A 16,660-nucleotide genomic window follows, 5' to 3' on the forward strand; every position below is an offset into this window, starting at 1 on the left:
GGCAGGGCCTAGCTTACCTTAACTGCAACCAGGCTTTTTATTAGGAGCATGGTTTACATTAAAGACAGATCTTTATTTCTAATTCCCTCTGTTTGTTATTTTAGTATATATAAGTATATTTGGTCATATTTGTGTGATTTTTTTCTTACTGGATTATGCCCTTAATGCAAACTCAACACTTTCTCTATGTTAGTATATTTGCAGTAAGATGTTACATCAAATGTAGCTACACTGCCATCTTGTGGCTGGCTGTTATCTGACTACCAGCTATTATTTGAGGAAATATTTCCAAATATCTTGGTAATTCATTTAAAAACCGAATGCTGCACTGAGGTCACATGTGGCCAAAAGGATTAACAGTCCAGAGGAATCAAATTGTTCCAGGGTCAGAAATCATACTCCTACTCAATCAGAACTCCATCAAATCAGAACATACACACAGACACGAGACACATTTTTATATTATTCAGTCATTTATACTTCCAGAGGGTGTCATTATCTCCAATGTCCACACATCCCCTTATAAATCATAGAAAAAAAGATGCTTTTTAAGAACTTTTACTGGTCTGTACATCGACAAACAAAAACTGCCAACTGTGCCAAAACATAAACAGGCTGAAGAAAATGGGACTAGTACCTACCTGGAGATGAGAATACAACAGCTGAACTCTTAACTGTAGGAAACCGTGGCTGTAATTACAACTGGACTATTGGTGAAAATTGAGCCACATGCAAGTGCCAGACAGGATTATAATCATTGATGATCACGTCATGTTAAAATAACCTCCAACTTACAGAGAGACATCAATCCAATGTATAATTAAGGATGTAAACTACACATAAAGCCCCTCAGGCTGATTTAAACAGGAGTGGAAGGTGTTATTGTGAGCACTAACACAGTATGCTGTAGTGTTGGCATGTATCACTGCAGCTACTGCTGTCCACAGAGTACCACTCAGACCAGGAGTGATTTGGTGTCTAAAGAGTGATCCATGGTAGTTCAGACAGACATGAGTCTTTTTATAGTCACATGAGCCATACACTATCCAATCATGTATATCCACAGTCTCTCTCTCTCTCTCTCAGTAGGCATGTGTATAAATATTTGTGAATAAAATCAGTCAATCTTCTTCCTGTGAAAAATCCAGTGAATGTATTCAGCCCTGTGAAAGACAGTTTGTCTTCTCTGATGAGAAAACCTAATGTTCCTTAAGGATGGAGTCTCTCGGATTTGTCAGGGTGGAGCTTAGTTACACTCAGCTGTCTGATGTGATGGCATCAGTCCTCAGTGGGGGTTGCTGAGCACGCCATTGGTCATACTGAGTTTGCTCCACCTCCTCTGACTGAGGAGTTTACGGTTCTGTTGAACTTTTACTCGGACGTCAAAAACCTCTTGGATGGCGTTCTTGAAGCAGTGGAAGTTGTAGTCGATCAGTCCTGTGAGGGACAGACAGAAGACGGAGTGAAGAGACTGAAGATTCTTTATGAAACATCAAAGTTACAGCATGAAGCAGAGCTTAAGTAATGACCTTTAAAGAGATTCCTACTGACTTATAGAAACTATATGGAGCATCATCACAAACCAAACAAATGCGTTCGTCAGTCAATATTCTATTTTTATCATGACATTTAAAAGTTTCGAAACTCGCTGCATAGTTCTGACATGTATGGTAGTGAAGACTAATGTTGCTACTGTGAGTCTGACAACAGTACGTCTGCAATGTAGTAGCTTGAGCTAACGTTCAGAGGATGGAAAAAGAAAGGCAGAGGAGGATCTGAGTGCTGTTCATAAAAAATGAACGTCAGTCACTGATAGGAAGGTGCAGATTATATAAGGCTTTATAAACATGACCCCGATAATGGGGGTTAATGTGAGCTCTCTTTATTAGACCAGTTCCTGGCTGCAGCATCCTATTAGCTCAAACTGTCTCGCAGACTTTTGAAGCAGCTCGGTAAAAACAGGAGCACAGTAATCTGAGCAGCTTGTGATAAAGGCGTTTCAGGAGTTTGGCGATGTTTTGAAGATGGAAATAGATTTTCTTGATCTCGCTCACCTTCAATGACTTCAACAGTTGGTGACAACTCTGTCACCAGCTATCTGTTATTTACACTCAGGTACTGAGCAACCGGTCCAACAAAAATAGAAGAAGAGCCAGAACGACAGCACAACAGCACAATTTTAATTTTAATTTTTTTTATAAATGCCCAGACACCAGCAAACAGAGAAAAAACAAGACAACAACCAGTATAGCCATGCTAGTATCATGGCTGCAGGTATGGCATTGTGGTATCACTATCTCAACACTTGGTGGTACAGATACTCATGATCATTAAAACACACTGACCTGGTGATTCTTCAGGAGACATTTGACATTGAGTACACTCCCTCTCAGGAGGAACTGCTCTCAAATGACTTTTTATCAGGTAAAATGATTTGTCCCAAACTTTTGACAGCTTGTGTTTGGTGCAAAACTGTGTTAGCGTTTAGCTCAAAACAACACGTCACAGAGCTGCTAGCATGATGCTAATGTGATTTTTTCTCTTAGCTGTTTGGCAAGCTCGTGAAAAATGTACTTAAAATCATATTACAATTTTCAACAGGTTACTAATACGCTGCTTGTTCATGTACTACAGTGTAAATTAGTTCAAACTGGATCACTTGACATTTGAAAATCACACTGCCTAAAGTCATAATTACAATTTAAAATAAATCATTTTTCCGCTTTAACTTGAAAGCCTGAAATATTCAAATGGTTGCATCATGGGAAATACTGGATCCAGTGATTTTAGAGCTGACCCTCATCAGGGATGAATAAAGTCTGGATATCTGCTGCTTTTTATAGTTTGTCCTCCAACTGTATGGTACAGCAATACTTAAAAGTTATAATAATATCTATCTTAATATCTTAAAAATTGTGTAAGATTTTCTTAAATGAAATGCAAAGATAGTCGGTTTAATTTCAAGGGGAAAAAAAACTATATGTATTGTTCATCACTGAGCATCATTATCCACTCGTTACCAGGCAACATCAGACAAAGTCACTACAGAGAAAACAGAGAGCAAAGCTGAACTGCATGCAGGAGCACATGGCTGTCGCACAATTCAGTTCAGCTCACAGAATGGTATGTAGGAAGACAGATATAAGTAAGGAAGCTTAAATTCCAACTGAACGAGCGTCCCAAATACTTGACTAAACTTTGAAAGGCTATGACTGACGTCAGGCCATCCAGCTGTAAGTGGGTCCAGGTCGCATTGACAGGTGTTTGATCTCATCACACTTCAGCTTGATTAGGATTAGATTTATGGGGTAATGTGATAGGCGAGACAAAAAGAGATCCATCATGGAGAGAAGTAATATTGCTGCAAAAAACGGAAAAACACAACCACATATTAACTAAAATCACTAAAGCTGTCACTACCACACACCTGGACCAGCTCACTTGAAAAACGGATTATATAACGGACCACTACTAACTTTACTGGATCAAACCAGCTACCTCCACAGCCACCGCAATTTAATATTTAGCAACATAACTTTTCACCACATCCACAGAATTGGGAACACCTCCGATAAAGGATCCTGACCCATCATTGGTAAACTGGAACATTACAAACACAAAGAGCCCATGAAAAGCAAGGCAAAGGAACTTAAGGTAACAAAATCTGGTGTCAACGACCAGTTTAGGGAAATAAACAGAGGAAAATTATTTACCCGATCATGAAAGAGTAAAACATAAATTATACATAAACAGACAGCTGTACCAAAACTCGACAGCAACTATTTTGAACAATATGACAAACTCCTTGATCATTCCTTCGGAGGTGATTTCAAAACAGTACCACTGACAGATCATCTCAGTCAGGCAATTCAAGAATTTTTCCTCAACAGAAATAAAAGAATACATGGAAGAGCTTGGTCTTGGCGATAGCTGGAGGCTTAAAAATTCAACTAAAAGAGAACATTCTTACTTTTCTTCCCAATATAAATCATCCTCATGAATCGTCTTTTTTCCTGTCCAGCAATTTCCTAAGATCACAGACTCTCCAAATACCTCCCCAACATTACTATGGGAAACAGGTAAGGAAGTAACTAGAGGGAATATTTTATCACATCACATTCCTCTCATAAGAAAAAAAAGCATCAACTACAAGAAAAAACTCAAACAAGAAAAAAAATAACAGACAACTATGCAAGCAAGCCCACAGAACATGCATGGTAAGAATTACAAACCCTCATATTTCAACTAAATAATATATTGACAGAAAAAAATTAATTCCTCCTTCAACAGCTCAGATATAACAATTATGAGCAAAACTAATCAAACACATTCTTAACAGATTTACTCAACAAATCAAACAAATTCTTAACAGATTTACTCAACATAATAAAGATAAAGACAGTAATGAATTATACAAAATCTCCTCAAGCAATAAATGGTGTATTTCCAAACTTTTTACTTCTATATCTGCCTTAAAATAATTCCAATCCATCAACTATTCAAGCATTTTAGTTATTACCACAAGAAGCCAAACTTTTAGATGCTCTGTTAACACTTGACAAATGACACAAAGCTCTCACACAGATGCCTAATAACAAAGCACCAGGACCAGATGGATTCTATGTTGAATTCCTTAAACATTCCTGGCAGACACTGAATCCACTTTTCTGAAGATGGTAACTGAAATTAAAAACAAAGGTAAGACAACTCTTCCCTCTCATCATCTCAATCATCTTGCATGCTCGAAACAGTTCTACCACCCCTAAACCATAATGACCAAACAGGCTTCACCAAGGAAAGACATTCAAGTAATAATGTCAGAAGATTAATAAATTTAATTAACATCACACAATGAAATAAAGCATAAACAATTATAGTCTCACTGACGTGGAAAAAGCATTTGATAAAATTAACTGTAATTTTCTTTTCGCCATCTTACAACAGTCCAGTTTTGGAGAGTCAACACATCCTGTAATGCACCCACAGCCACTGCCACCACAAATTGGATCACATCACAAAGGTTCACACTTCACAGAGGCACTAAACAGGGCTGCCCACTCTCTGTTACTTTTTGCAGTTGTTATTAAACCACTTGCCGTTGTCATCCATCAAAACAGTGAAATAAAAGGAATCCATGCTGCCAATATAGAACACAGAATTAATCTATATGCCGATGATAGACTGCTCTATCTTCAAGATCCATCAAACTCGCTGCAGGAAGTAATAAATCTCATTAACAATTTTTCAGAAATCTCCAACTACACTATAAACTGGTCCAAAAAAAATATTTTACCTTTGACAGTTAATTCATGGAACCCTACAACCCAAGATACACATCACCCTTTCACTTTTGGCAATATCAGGTAACTTGGTATTAACACATGCACTGTCAGAGTTAACTAATTTAAATTTAATTTTCAACCCAAAATTTAGGAAATGATCTTAGAAATGATCAATGGTCTAACCTCTCCCTGGTGGAGTTCACGTCACTCATCTATCATTTCACAGTTCAACTGGAAATTCTTTTAAAAAAATCCTAATTCATCACATTTAAAGATCTGATCCAGACGTATGGGGTCAGAGGGGGAAACTTTCTCCAATGTCTTCAAACTCGATCAGTCATCAAAAATAAAATCAATATAATAAGTTACCCAGCAGAACAGATCATGAAATATTCCACATCCACTAAAATCCTGTCAAACTTGTATATCTTAATTTGTGACACAGATAACAACATTCACTTCCCAATCAACAAGTGGGAAAAAGACTTATCCTTCGCCTCAGACACCAACTTCTGGACTCAGGTCTGCAGAAATGCATTCATCATGACGAACTCCAATCTACAACAAATTCAGTGTAGTCCTCCATAGAAAACATATCACTCAAACAGACTGCATAAAATAGGTCTCTCAACACAGATGATCACAATGCACTCTAGACACTACAGATGACTACGTCCAGTCCTTATGGCTCTGTCCACCTGTTTTCAGTAACACAGAAACTCTCCTTGGTCTTGGGTTGCAGTGTAAGCACTATGCAAACTTGATGACTTGCCTTCAGTTGAACTCCCTTAAGTCATACCAAACCCACACTAGTTGCTCTAGCTATCGCAAAGATAGGTCATATATATATATATATATATATATATATATATATATATATATATATATACACAAAATAGATATATATATTTCCTCATATTGTATCCATTTATTTTTTTATCATATCCTGTTCATCTCATGTGTCATTGTATTCTTTGGCAGAGCTGAGGACTTCAGCACATGTTGACAGTGTCATGCCTTCATGACAGACAAACAGACGGACAGACAGACAGACAGAGGTGACACGATTTGTGCACAGCTGACCTGCAGAGTTGAATGAAGACAGAAAATTGAAAGGTTGACATTGAAAACAAAACAATTCTTTGAAATGTGGACAGATGTCTTTATTTTGGCTCCCCGCATCAATCCTAGCAATCCTAGCAATAATATGATTAAATATAAGAAGAGGTTGACGACAGTGGGCAGAATTAAAGATGCAAACAGTGCATGCTGAAAGTTTTATTACACACTGAGTGCAGACACTTCAGATATGAGACATTTAGAATGCCAGAGGACAGACAGTTCTGTTCAATGGGGAAAAGGATGTCATATATAGGATTTGTGTCAGTCCTTGTTTGTTCTAAGTCAATTTAGTTAATAAGTCCATTACTTAGAAAATAAACTGTTTAAAAAGAAAGATGAGTTATGAGCTCTTTAATATTTATTCATGTTATCTGACTGTTGATAAATTAGCCCCTGGCCTGTCATCGTGTTCTGCCTGGGGACACTTTGCAGATTGAGTGTCCTTCCTCGAGGGGGAGTGGGCTGGCTTTAACATTGCATGAGTTGGTCAGTGATTTTAACTTTTACCCACACCACAGTGATAACTGCAGCTGTTTTACTGTTAACCCACTGCTCTTCCTGTCATTATGTCTGTGCATTTTAATGTGGATTTTCTTCTGCAAGAGGACATGCTTGTGTTTCGACTGTATTTTATCAGCTCACTGTGAAATTTGAGTTTTGTGTGAAAATGTAGGAGGTAAAAAATCTGATTGATGGAAACATGTAAACATGGTATCAACATAAAGGTCAGACTCAGTCTGGATCCTGGTTCTGCTCTCTCAGCTCAGCTGTCTGCCATCAAGCCATCCCGTATTCCTACAAAATTTCTGCTCTGCAACAGTCAGTCCTCTCAGGACCATAGTACACACACTCACATACATTCTTTGTTCTACACTTCCTGTTGGAGCTGTTTTATTTGGCCTTTTGGTCTACTTAGTTGCCAGTCTGACACACCTGTAGTTCCTGTCTGCAGGATTACCTGCCTGCCCGCCTGTTACACCAGCTTATGTGGCAACCTCATCCTGGGATTCCCCTCTGCCAAGCCTCCCACCTGAATTTCTCTCCCTCATCTCAACCCCAACCTCCAGCCCGCCAAGCCACCATCTCATCACTCCTGCTGCTGTTTTCAAATAAAGATTTTGTTTGTTCAACCTCACTTGCTTGTCTGGTGTCTGCATTTGCATTCAGCCTCATCACCTGATGGGCAAGGACCAGCTTGCTGTTCAGAATAGTCCTGCAGAATGTCTTCCACAGACCACATCCTGTGATTTCATGATGAGTTAAATCACAGAGGAGCGCAGTGAATATTTTATCCTCCACCTTCCCCTGTAATCCTGTTAATGCTAATCCTGTCCAAATGGGGCTTAAGATGCCAGCATACCCCATCAGAACTGCCTGTCAGATGGTCAAATAGTGTCTAAAATAGACGACTGGATGCTGAGGGACAACACAAATTTAAACTGCGCTGTGGGTGGGAGCAGGCGATCAAAGAACACACTGTGGATTTAATGCCAACCAGATGGATGAAGTCAATTTAAAGGAAGAACAAAAATAAAGAAGAACCGTGTTACTCACAGGTATGCATCATCAATCATGGAGCTCTAAGGGGGCTCTGTTACAGCTAGCCATTTCTGTTTAACATGTCCGTTTTTCTTTTTGACCCAGAGTGTGATTTCCTGTTTGTCTGAGGATCTTTGAGGCTGACCAACCAAGCTGCTGTCAGTCCAGCTGATTGTGAAGTCTATAAAAGATCCCGCTTGCCAGGGACTGTGAGAACCTGGCTGAGAATGCGACGTTCTCCCCCATTTGCCCACGTAAAGATTCTACTTGTGGTTAGTTTATCTAGCTCACAGAGATGACTAATAGGCAGGCCGCAGTCCAGGTTCAGACCCAGACCTATTCTCTGTCCTGTCCCGACCCAGAGGCCAGAAACGACATATAGCTTTATTCAGTTTTGGTGGACATTTTGACCGGTGACTCTTGTTTCTTTGTTTCTACACCACTACTCAGTGAAAGGGACATCCTACCTGTCTCTGATTGGCCAGTACTCGTTGCCTTCGAGGGTTCGAGTTGGTTGTGTTAGGCATGAGGACTGAGACTGTGTCATTGTATCAAATGTCAGATTGACTTTGCTTTGACTTTTCTTATTCATTTGATGTATTATTTATTATTGTATGCAGCTCTCCAGAGTCCAGAGTTTCACTGAAAATAAATATTGTTGCCATGATGTTGAATTGTAGCTTGATTTGTTTGATTTGAGATGTGCAGAACTCGGAATAGGTTAGTCTGAAAATGTCATCAGCTGCAGCTGCTGCAGTTTGAATGTAGGCTCTTATCTCCTGGCACATATTTGATAAAACCTTTTTTCACATTCCTCGTGGGCGGATGACTACGATCAAAGCTAAAAGTGCATCTTATTCGCGTCCACTTGTTAATGTGATAAACAGATTGCCTTTTTATAATTTGTCTCCTGCCACCACAAGCCTCTCCTTATAGATGCAGATTGCCTCTGAGTTTCTGTTTTGACAGTTGATTACTTGCTTGTGGAGACATGGTTAAAAAGGTTTAAGGTTATATGAGTTTTATCAGAAACAGTAATACATTTTTAGGTTTAAGCATCCTCTGACTTCATTTTGAAGTGTGACAGCTGTTGTGGAGTTCATGCTTAAGGAGTTTACTTTTTGTCCCTTTAGAGCATCGATGGTTTGATAAATATTGTAATAAGAAGTGACTCTAAGGACCTCATACACTTCATGTTAGACATATCTGTTGCTAAGAACACAGTTTGTATAAGTTATAATGAGTATGTTTCAAAAATTCTGTGACAAGAAGCTGTGTTGGGTTTTTCTTCTAGATGTTCCAATTATAGCAAAAGTCAGTCCAAAGGTCAGAGGACTGCCTCGAGTATCAGCAGGCCACTCACAAGCAGAGTTCTCTCTGTGTGATTGTAGAGTCAGTATGAAATGCAGTTCAAGAAAACTGCTTCACCGTTTGAATCTGAGCTTCTTGACAACAAATCCTGCTGTTAGTGCTCTACATATGTGTTATCCTCAATATCCTGCGATGAAACCCTATTCACATTTAAACACGGTCTGATGAATGTTCATCCCTGTCACTGATGTGTTCAGTCACCGCTGATTCCATCGGGCAATGATCTATGACATTGTGGCTGTGACACTGTTTTGGTCTGTTCTTTGTATGTCTTCACGTCCCATCAGGAGTGCAAGTACTGTAGCTAAGTAGTTTAATTGTTGAGTCTGCACAGGGTGTTGTATTTTTGAAGACTGACCAGATTCTCTTTGCTTTTTCAGGGTCTTACCAGCTTGATCTGCTCTGTGCTGCATCTGTCAAAAATAAAGCAGCTATGTATTCTCTTGGTGTTTCTGGGAAGCTTCTAAAATGCTGATGAAATCATAATGATTGTCGGGAACAAGTGCAATTAATATGCATGGTAGAATTTAGACGTCAGTGTGCTGTCATTGCTGCACACAACAGAATCGGTACTGGTAAGCCATCTTCCACAGAGTCCGTCATTCTGAACCACCATTGCCCTACAGGAGCCCAGAATGGACAAACTAAACATCTTGTTATGGATGTTTTTCATATTATTATTGAATTCCACCTGTCTTATTAATCCATCACCAACAGTGTAACATGCCTATATCTGTTGAAAATCAGCATGGTGCTGCTGTATATGTTAATAAAATATGTAACTCCATGTATCTGTTAAGGTGATGGTGTTTGCTGTTATCTACAGCACAGTCTGGCTGGATGGCTGGCATGTACAGGACGCACCACTGAAGGACTTTTAAACTTCTTTTGGTTTGAAGTCTTAACAAATGACCACAGTGAGCACAGTGAAAGCACATTCTCATCAATTCATCATTTATTTGAAAACACTCAAGACGAGACAGCTGCGCTGTTTATCATTCTTTCTCTATATTCATCTTTTTTTGCCCTGAGCCAAATGGGGGGAAAAAAAGTTTCATAAACTGATCTGACATCAAAATGGATGCATTCACGCTGGTAATACACCAATTTGGTGTTATTTTAACATCTTGTCTCATGTCTGAATGAAATCCTCACATTTACATGACAGTCACAATGGCAGTTGTTCAGATCACTTTCAACATGGCACAGGTGTGAACTGAGAGGCATCTGATTAACATAAAGGATGTAGCAGCACAAGGTAAGACATGCAACAATTAAATGTGTGCCTTCTAAAGCTCTCATTACCAGCCTGGACTTGGACCTGTCTAGTCTGGGATAGTAAAATGTCGGGGGGCACATTGAATATGATCTAAATGCGTTGACAATGAACCTAACACTACCCATACTATGTGTCCACTGTCAAACTAAACCAGATTTGTTACAGTGAATGCTACAGTCTTTTATCCCACACACATGAACTGAATATTTTAACTACAAATGAAATGAACTGAATGATTTTGTGTTTTTACTAGTTTTACCCACACACACACGTCACAGTGACAGTCACTTCTTATTCTGGTTTGGCCTGAGCAGGCGGGCTCGCCAATCCCTTGCAGTGGTTGCATGTATGCTAGCTGCTCCCCTGTCCTCTGCATATTTTCTCATGGCAAAGCTTCATTTGTAAACACACTGAAACTTTATCAGCGTTGGTACAGGTGAAGCAAAAGCCTTCATCTTGTTTTAGCATTCTAGCCACAAGTGAAGCTAACTCAGATTACATGCTTAAAGAATGTGAGGTTAACCACCCACATTCATAGCCTGTGTTCCTGTTTAGACAAGGCACAGAGGGATCTGCCTTCTCTGGCTTTGGAGCTTTGCTGTTGTTGGTAGGGAATGAGGGAGTGCTTGAACTTGAACTGGAGCACAAGAGCTCTGGTGGATTCTCTGGTTGAGAACCTTCAGAGTGTTATCAAGTAGGTAAGGGACAGTACGTCTGAAACACTGATGCTGTGCTGCACCTTCACTGAAACAAAAAGCAGAATGTGTTTTAACAGAGTTTATCAAGGCACACATAGAACACCCTGCTCTCATTATTTAATGGAACCACTCGACAGTATGGTGACATGACAGTTACCATAAAAAACCCAGTGTGTCTGTTTCACACGGTGGCCCAGAGAGCTCAACACACTGAAACTTAAGAAAACATGTGAATGAAGCCAGTGAGAAGCGCCAAAATCTGCAGTTCCTGAAACGTCCCCATGTTCAAATGTCCAACTTCACAGCAGAAATAAACATGTTTACAGCCTGGTACAAAAAACAGTTTTGGTCTCTATAACTAATTTCCCCGTTCACGACAACTGTACTGAGGGTGAATTCATATACAACTCACCTGTTCATGTTATATTAAGGCTTAAAGTTATGCAGTATTAACAGTGTGGTTGCTGTTACAGGCAACCACAAGTTTCTGAGCAACCAGGCTTCATTCAACCATTTTAGATTATCTGGACATGTGTCAGAGGTAGGACAAGAAGATCAGATCACACTGAGCTTCACAACAGCTTTTCAGAAACTTCTGGGTGATGTCGTGTTGACTATGTCAATGAACCCTTATGGGCCTGGAGATGGATATGTAAAATTGCCATTACATTAATGTTACAAGGTGCATGCCGAAAGGTCCACATTAGCAGACACTTCACAGGTATAAGAGATAACAATGTCACATAGAAGGGACATTTCTAGTCTTGATAATGGTATAAGAGTTCTGGGATCTTTTTTTTTTACCTTAAAAAAATATTAACATGTTATCTGGATGTGTATGGGTCGTTCGCAGTGTGTCCACTTATTTTGATCATTCTATATTTTATTGTTGCTTTATTTAATTTATCGTTACTGTATGTTTTCATCTTATTTTATGTATTGTTTAACTTTCATTTTGAATTGTTTTATATTGTCTTGTCTTTTAAATGTTGGTTTTTCTACTGCTACTATCTAGTATCCTGTTTGTGCCTGTCTGTCAAAGCACTTTGTAAACTCTGTTTTTAAAGGTGCTATATAAATGATGTTATTATTATTATTATTATTTAAAATAAACAAAAAAAGTACAAATCTAAATAAGCACCTTAAGAAACTTGAGCTGCATGTTTCATATCCACTGTCAATCCAGTGAATTCATTTTGCAATCTCATTATTAGGTTGAATTATAAATTCATTTCCTGTACTTAACATATTGTGTATGTTTCTTTCAAGTTTCTGGAAACAGATTTTTTACAGCAGTCAGCTTAATGAAGAGCTTCAGGTGGGAATGTGCGTCATTCAGACTATTACAGGAACCTTAATATGAGCTGAGACTTCAAAGTGACTGCTCAACTAACCACAGCAGACATGTTGAACTACACTCTGTCATTCAGGACATCAAACGCCTCACACCTGCTGAGCAGCTCTCATCAATCTGGCTGACGGTCAGTGAGACACAGACAAAGACGCACTCTGTATTGTAGTCATTGTGGGTCTGGATCAAATTCAGGAGCTGAAGACAGCTAAGAGCAAACCACAGACACTGTAAATATCTGCGTTAAAGACACGTCTTTAAGAAGAGAAGCTCAGAGTCTATGTGTAAAGCACTGATGTAGAAGCTGGGACCAAAGACTATGCATATTTAAATCCCAGAAGCCTGTACAGAAATGTGGAATGTGACCAAGCAATGCCCTCCACTCCACCAACAGCCAGTGGATAAGCACCCTTCAGTGAGGCACTGAACCCCCTGCTGCTCCGGGGCAGCTCCCAGCAGCTGACCTGCTCAGTCATTGTAAAGCACTCTGTGAAACACCAGCACAAAACACACACAAACTCCCCTGGACCGTGCTGCCGGTACCAAACAGACAGATACAAAATAATCAATATCGGTGTTATTTGGGTTGTCTGGGATGTCGAGACGAGGTGACAAGTTTGTTTGTATAGAATCCTTCAACCCCCAGAGGTAATTTACAGATCCTCTGTGAAGAAGGTTCAGCCAATCAAAAGAGAAGTCAATGAAACAAGACAATAACAACAAATACATGTCAATGAATAATGACATATCAGTTTAATCACAGAGCAGTAATGAAATGTTTTACTCATCAAAGGCCTTAGTGTAAAGAATGTTAGAGTTTATCAGAGTACATAATTGGTATGGATGTATGGAGCTGCTCACAGTCTAAAAGAGTGTATGGTTGTTATTAACACTGTCATTGACACTGTATTTAACGCTGTCCTGTATTGACCTAATGTGGCTGATGCAGTTTTATCATTTCCTGTTTCATTATCTGGGTTGACTGGTTGGCCACCTGTTGGCACTGCTGCTCGCAGGCCTGGCCTGGTCCACCCAGCGCCTCATGCATACTGTATTTCTCTACATTTGTTAGTCATGTTACCTGATACCACTGGACATATCAGATCAAAACAACGACATTCAGTATCTTAAGCTAGCATCTTTGAGCATCTACAGTGATAAAAACTATGCTAGATCATCGTTACACTACTGAGTCTTCATTTGGTTTATAAATACTCTGACTGTCTTTAGAAATGAGACACAATTTAAATTCATTTCAATAACAATAACTTTACAACAAAAGCTTACCTGGAGAAAACTGAGATAATCGTCATTCCTGCTTTTGATTTCAATACTTGAGATTTAAAGTTTAAGATTCATGACTTCTGCCGAGCACTTCACGCTGTCATTTCATATAATAAAACTTGTCAGATCCAGTATTTGATCAAAAGCAGTCTCACAGAGCAACACGTTCATTCTTCTGGTGTAGACAGGAAAAGACATAACTTAATTCAAGCGCTTGTTGAAATGCAACAATATTGCCGTCAATATAGCTATAGGTTGGTATTATTTAATAATGTAGACGCATCTAAATACCACAATACCCATGAGCCTCAGCTGCCATTGCAATGGAGAAAGGGCCAGTCAGAGGCTGGATCCACAGCGTTGAGAACTAAACATGCCACACACAGGCTAATAACCCAGCATGTAAATAGGTTAATAAAGTGAAATAAAATGTGAATAAAGTAAATATAAAAGTTATTATAAGCCAGGCTTAAAAAATGTCACATGTGTCTGTTCTGTTTGTCTCTTGTCCAACACAGTAATCTTTGGCTTCCAATAAAATTTGAGGTTTTGTGATTAGATGTTGGGAGTCGTACTTAACCTTAAGAGGGTAAAAGGGTTAGGGTTAGGTGTAGCCCTAACCCCCAAATTCCACCGGGCACGGATGCACCGCATTGCATGTGTGCTGTGGTCACCGCAGCAAAACCAGCTCCACCGCAGTCCAGTTCAGAAGGATCTCAGAAGCGGGCCTCTGCTTGGCTTTGCGTACAATAGGCGGCTATTCTATCTCTGACAGACGCCGTGAGCAACCTGCGTCAATTTACACAGAGCACCTCGAGCGGGCGGAAGCCAGACACAGAAACAGCATAGAGAATCCGGTGGATTTTCAAAATAAAATACCCTGTGCAAACTGCCCGTCGTAAAAAGAGACAAAAGCTAAACTAATTAACTACGTAGCATATTGTCTGGTGAGCTAAATGCTTCTGAAATGCTCCCGGTGGGGTTTGAAGTCGCGTGCAGTATGAAACAAAACGACATTGCAGCCGACAGAGACGTGCCTGGTGGGGTTTCGTGGTAAGAGTTGTAATAATTAATTAGTTATTTTAATCAAAGAACACATGTTCAAATGATGTTAATCATTTGTTGATTTGATCTGGAGAGTTTCATGTTGATTGCAGCCATCGAGTAATGCTACGTTGTCTACAGGAGAAATGAATCAGACTCTTATTTTCAGAACCAGGGGCGCCCAAAATAACTCCTCCCACTTCGCAACTCCACATCGAGTGCTGCGCTCAAGTTACAGAGGGCACGGCCAATGACTGTTGAAACCCACGGCTAGTTTTCTAACATGGATGTAAATGTACTGACCTTTCCTCTCAAAGCTTTCCTTGCGGAGGAAGCAGACCATGGCGAGGAACTTGGTGACCTCCTTCAGGTACATGACTGTAGTGTTGTTCAGGTGGATGATGGCCATTGACTCCTTGTCATAGGGCAAACCACCTTCACTGTCGGTCAGACTGAAGGATATGAGACAGAAAAACACATTCTGCTTAACTCCAGTGAAGTGAGTAAAAAACAATGCATTATCTGACACAAGCGTGGTCCTGTTTCTTCTATTACAGCAGCAGTTTCAGGAAACACTCAGTGTGCTATTACAGATTTTTGTTTTGGACAATTTCAAAGGAAGCATTCAGAAAAAACAACCGTTTGATTTTAGTATTCAGCCTCAGATATTTCAAGATGTAGAGAGCATGGTGAAAATGATAGAGACAGAGAGAGAAGTGCTCGCTGATAGGAGCTTTAAAGAGAGAAACTGAGCACTTGACAGAGAAGACATGCTGTTCTTTCTTGGTTTTCATTTGTAATTTTGTGTTCACAAAGATGATAAACAAACACAGAAACATTGTTTGCTTTCTTCATTCAATCTAATGAATATAAATGTTGTCTTCCTGGTTTATTCCTGGCTTCCTTCTCTTTTCTGAACCACATGAGACATTTCATTGTACAGTAGGTTTACATATACAATATAAGTACACTGAGGGCTCCACTGGATGAAAATAGACTTTTGGTTGCTGTAACAGAAAGCATACGCAGCTATCACAATTGCTGAGAGACAACAAACACCTCAAAACAATTTTTCTTTTTTTTTTAAAAAGATAGAAGCTCCACAGGAATGTGGGGAGAGAGAGATCGGGAACAGCAAAGGGCCGCAGGTCAGATTCAAACCCGGGGCCACTGCTGAGCCTTCGGACATGGGGCGGATGCTCTACCAACTGGATGCATGAAGGTGAACGGTGTGTGACTGAAACCCAGAGAGCAGGGGAATTTTCACACAGGCAATGGACTTGGCCTTAGACATGGCCTGTGGTCAGAAGTCTTGTGGAGACGTTGCCTGATGTGTGTGTGATCTGGTCCTCTAGTCTGACCCAGCACAAGACATGATCCTGAGGCAGAAGTAATACCTCATCTGTCTCCTGTGTGGCTGATTTAGGCTGCCACCAGACCCTTTAGAAAACGGATGAATTTTAATGCAGCATCAGTCGAACGGTGCATTCACACACAACTTCAAATGAAGAGCTTTTTTCTCACATTGCCATTACCTGAGTGATGTGTTTCCATGCATCATTTTTCCTATTCAAGTGCCAATAACTCGTCCAAGTTATATTGTAAAGAATCTTTAAGGCATTGACCACATGACATTCAGCTATTTTGTACTTTTACATAATTGAGTGGAGTACAAAATAACTAATTTAAC

At 39.7% G+C, this 16,660-nt stretch overlaps 1 protein-coding gene across 2 annotated transcripts in view; it reads right to left on the bottom strand.

Moving 5' to 3' along the window:
- Positions 1-443: 443 nt before the first annotated feature.
- Positions 444-16,660, bottom strand: part of rragd (ras-related GTP binding D) — a 38,638-nt gene continuing 22,421 nt past the window's right edge. The window contains exons 6-7 of one of the 2 annotated variants that reach the window (XM_010751936.3): positions 15,274-15,422; positions 444-1,437 (exon numbers count right to left, since the gene is read on the bottom strand). In XM_010751936.3, coding sequence (XP_010750238.1) covers positions 1,286-1,437; positions 15,274-15,422 — 301 coding nt within the window. In that variant the 3' untranslated portion in view covers positions 444-1,285. Of the gene's footprint in view, positions 1,438-10,301; positions 11,338-15,273; positions 15,423-16,660 lie in introns of those variants that run through there. The other variant, XM_027288105.1, reaches the window with a different exon arrangement.

The sequence above is a fragment of the Larimichthys crocea genome, chromosome XIV (assembly GCF_000972845.2).
Source record: "Larimichthys crocea isolate SSNF chromosome XIV, L_crocea_2.0, whole genome shotgun sequence".
Lineage (NCBI taxonomy): Eukaryota > Metazoa > Chordata > Actinopteri > Sciaenidae > Larimichthys > Larimichthys crocea.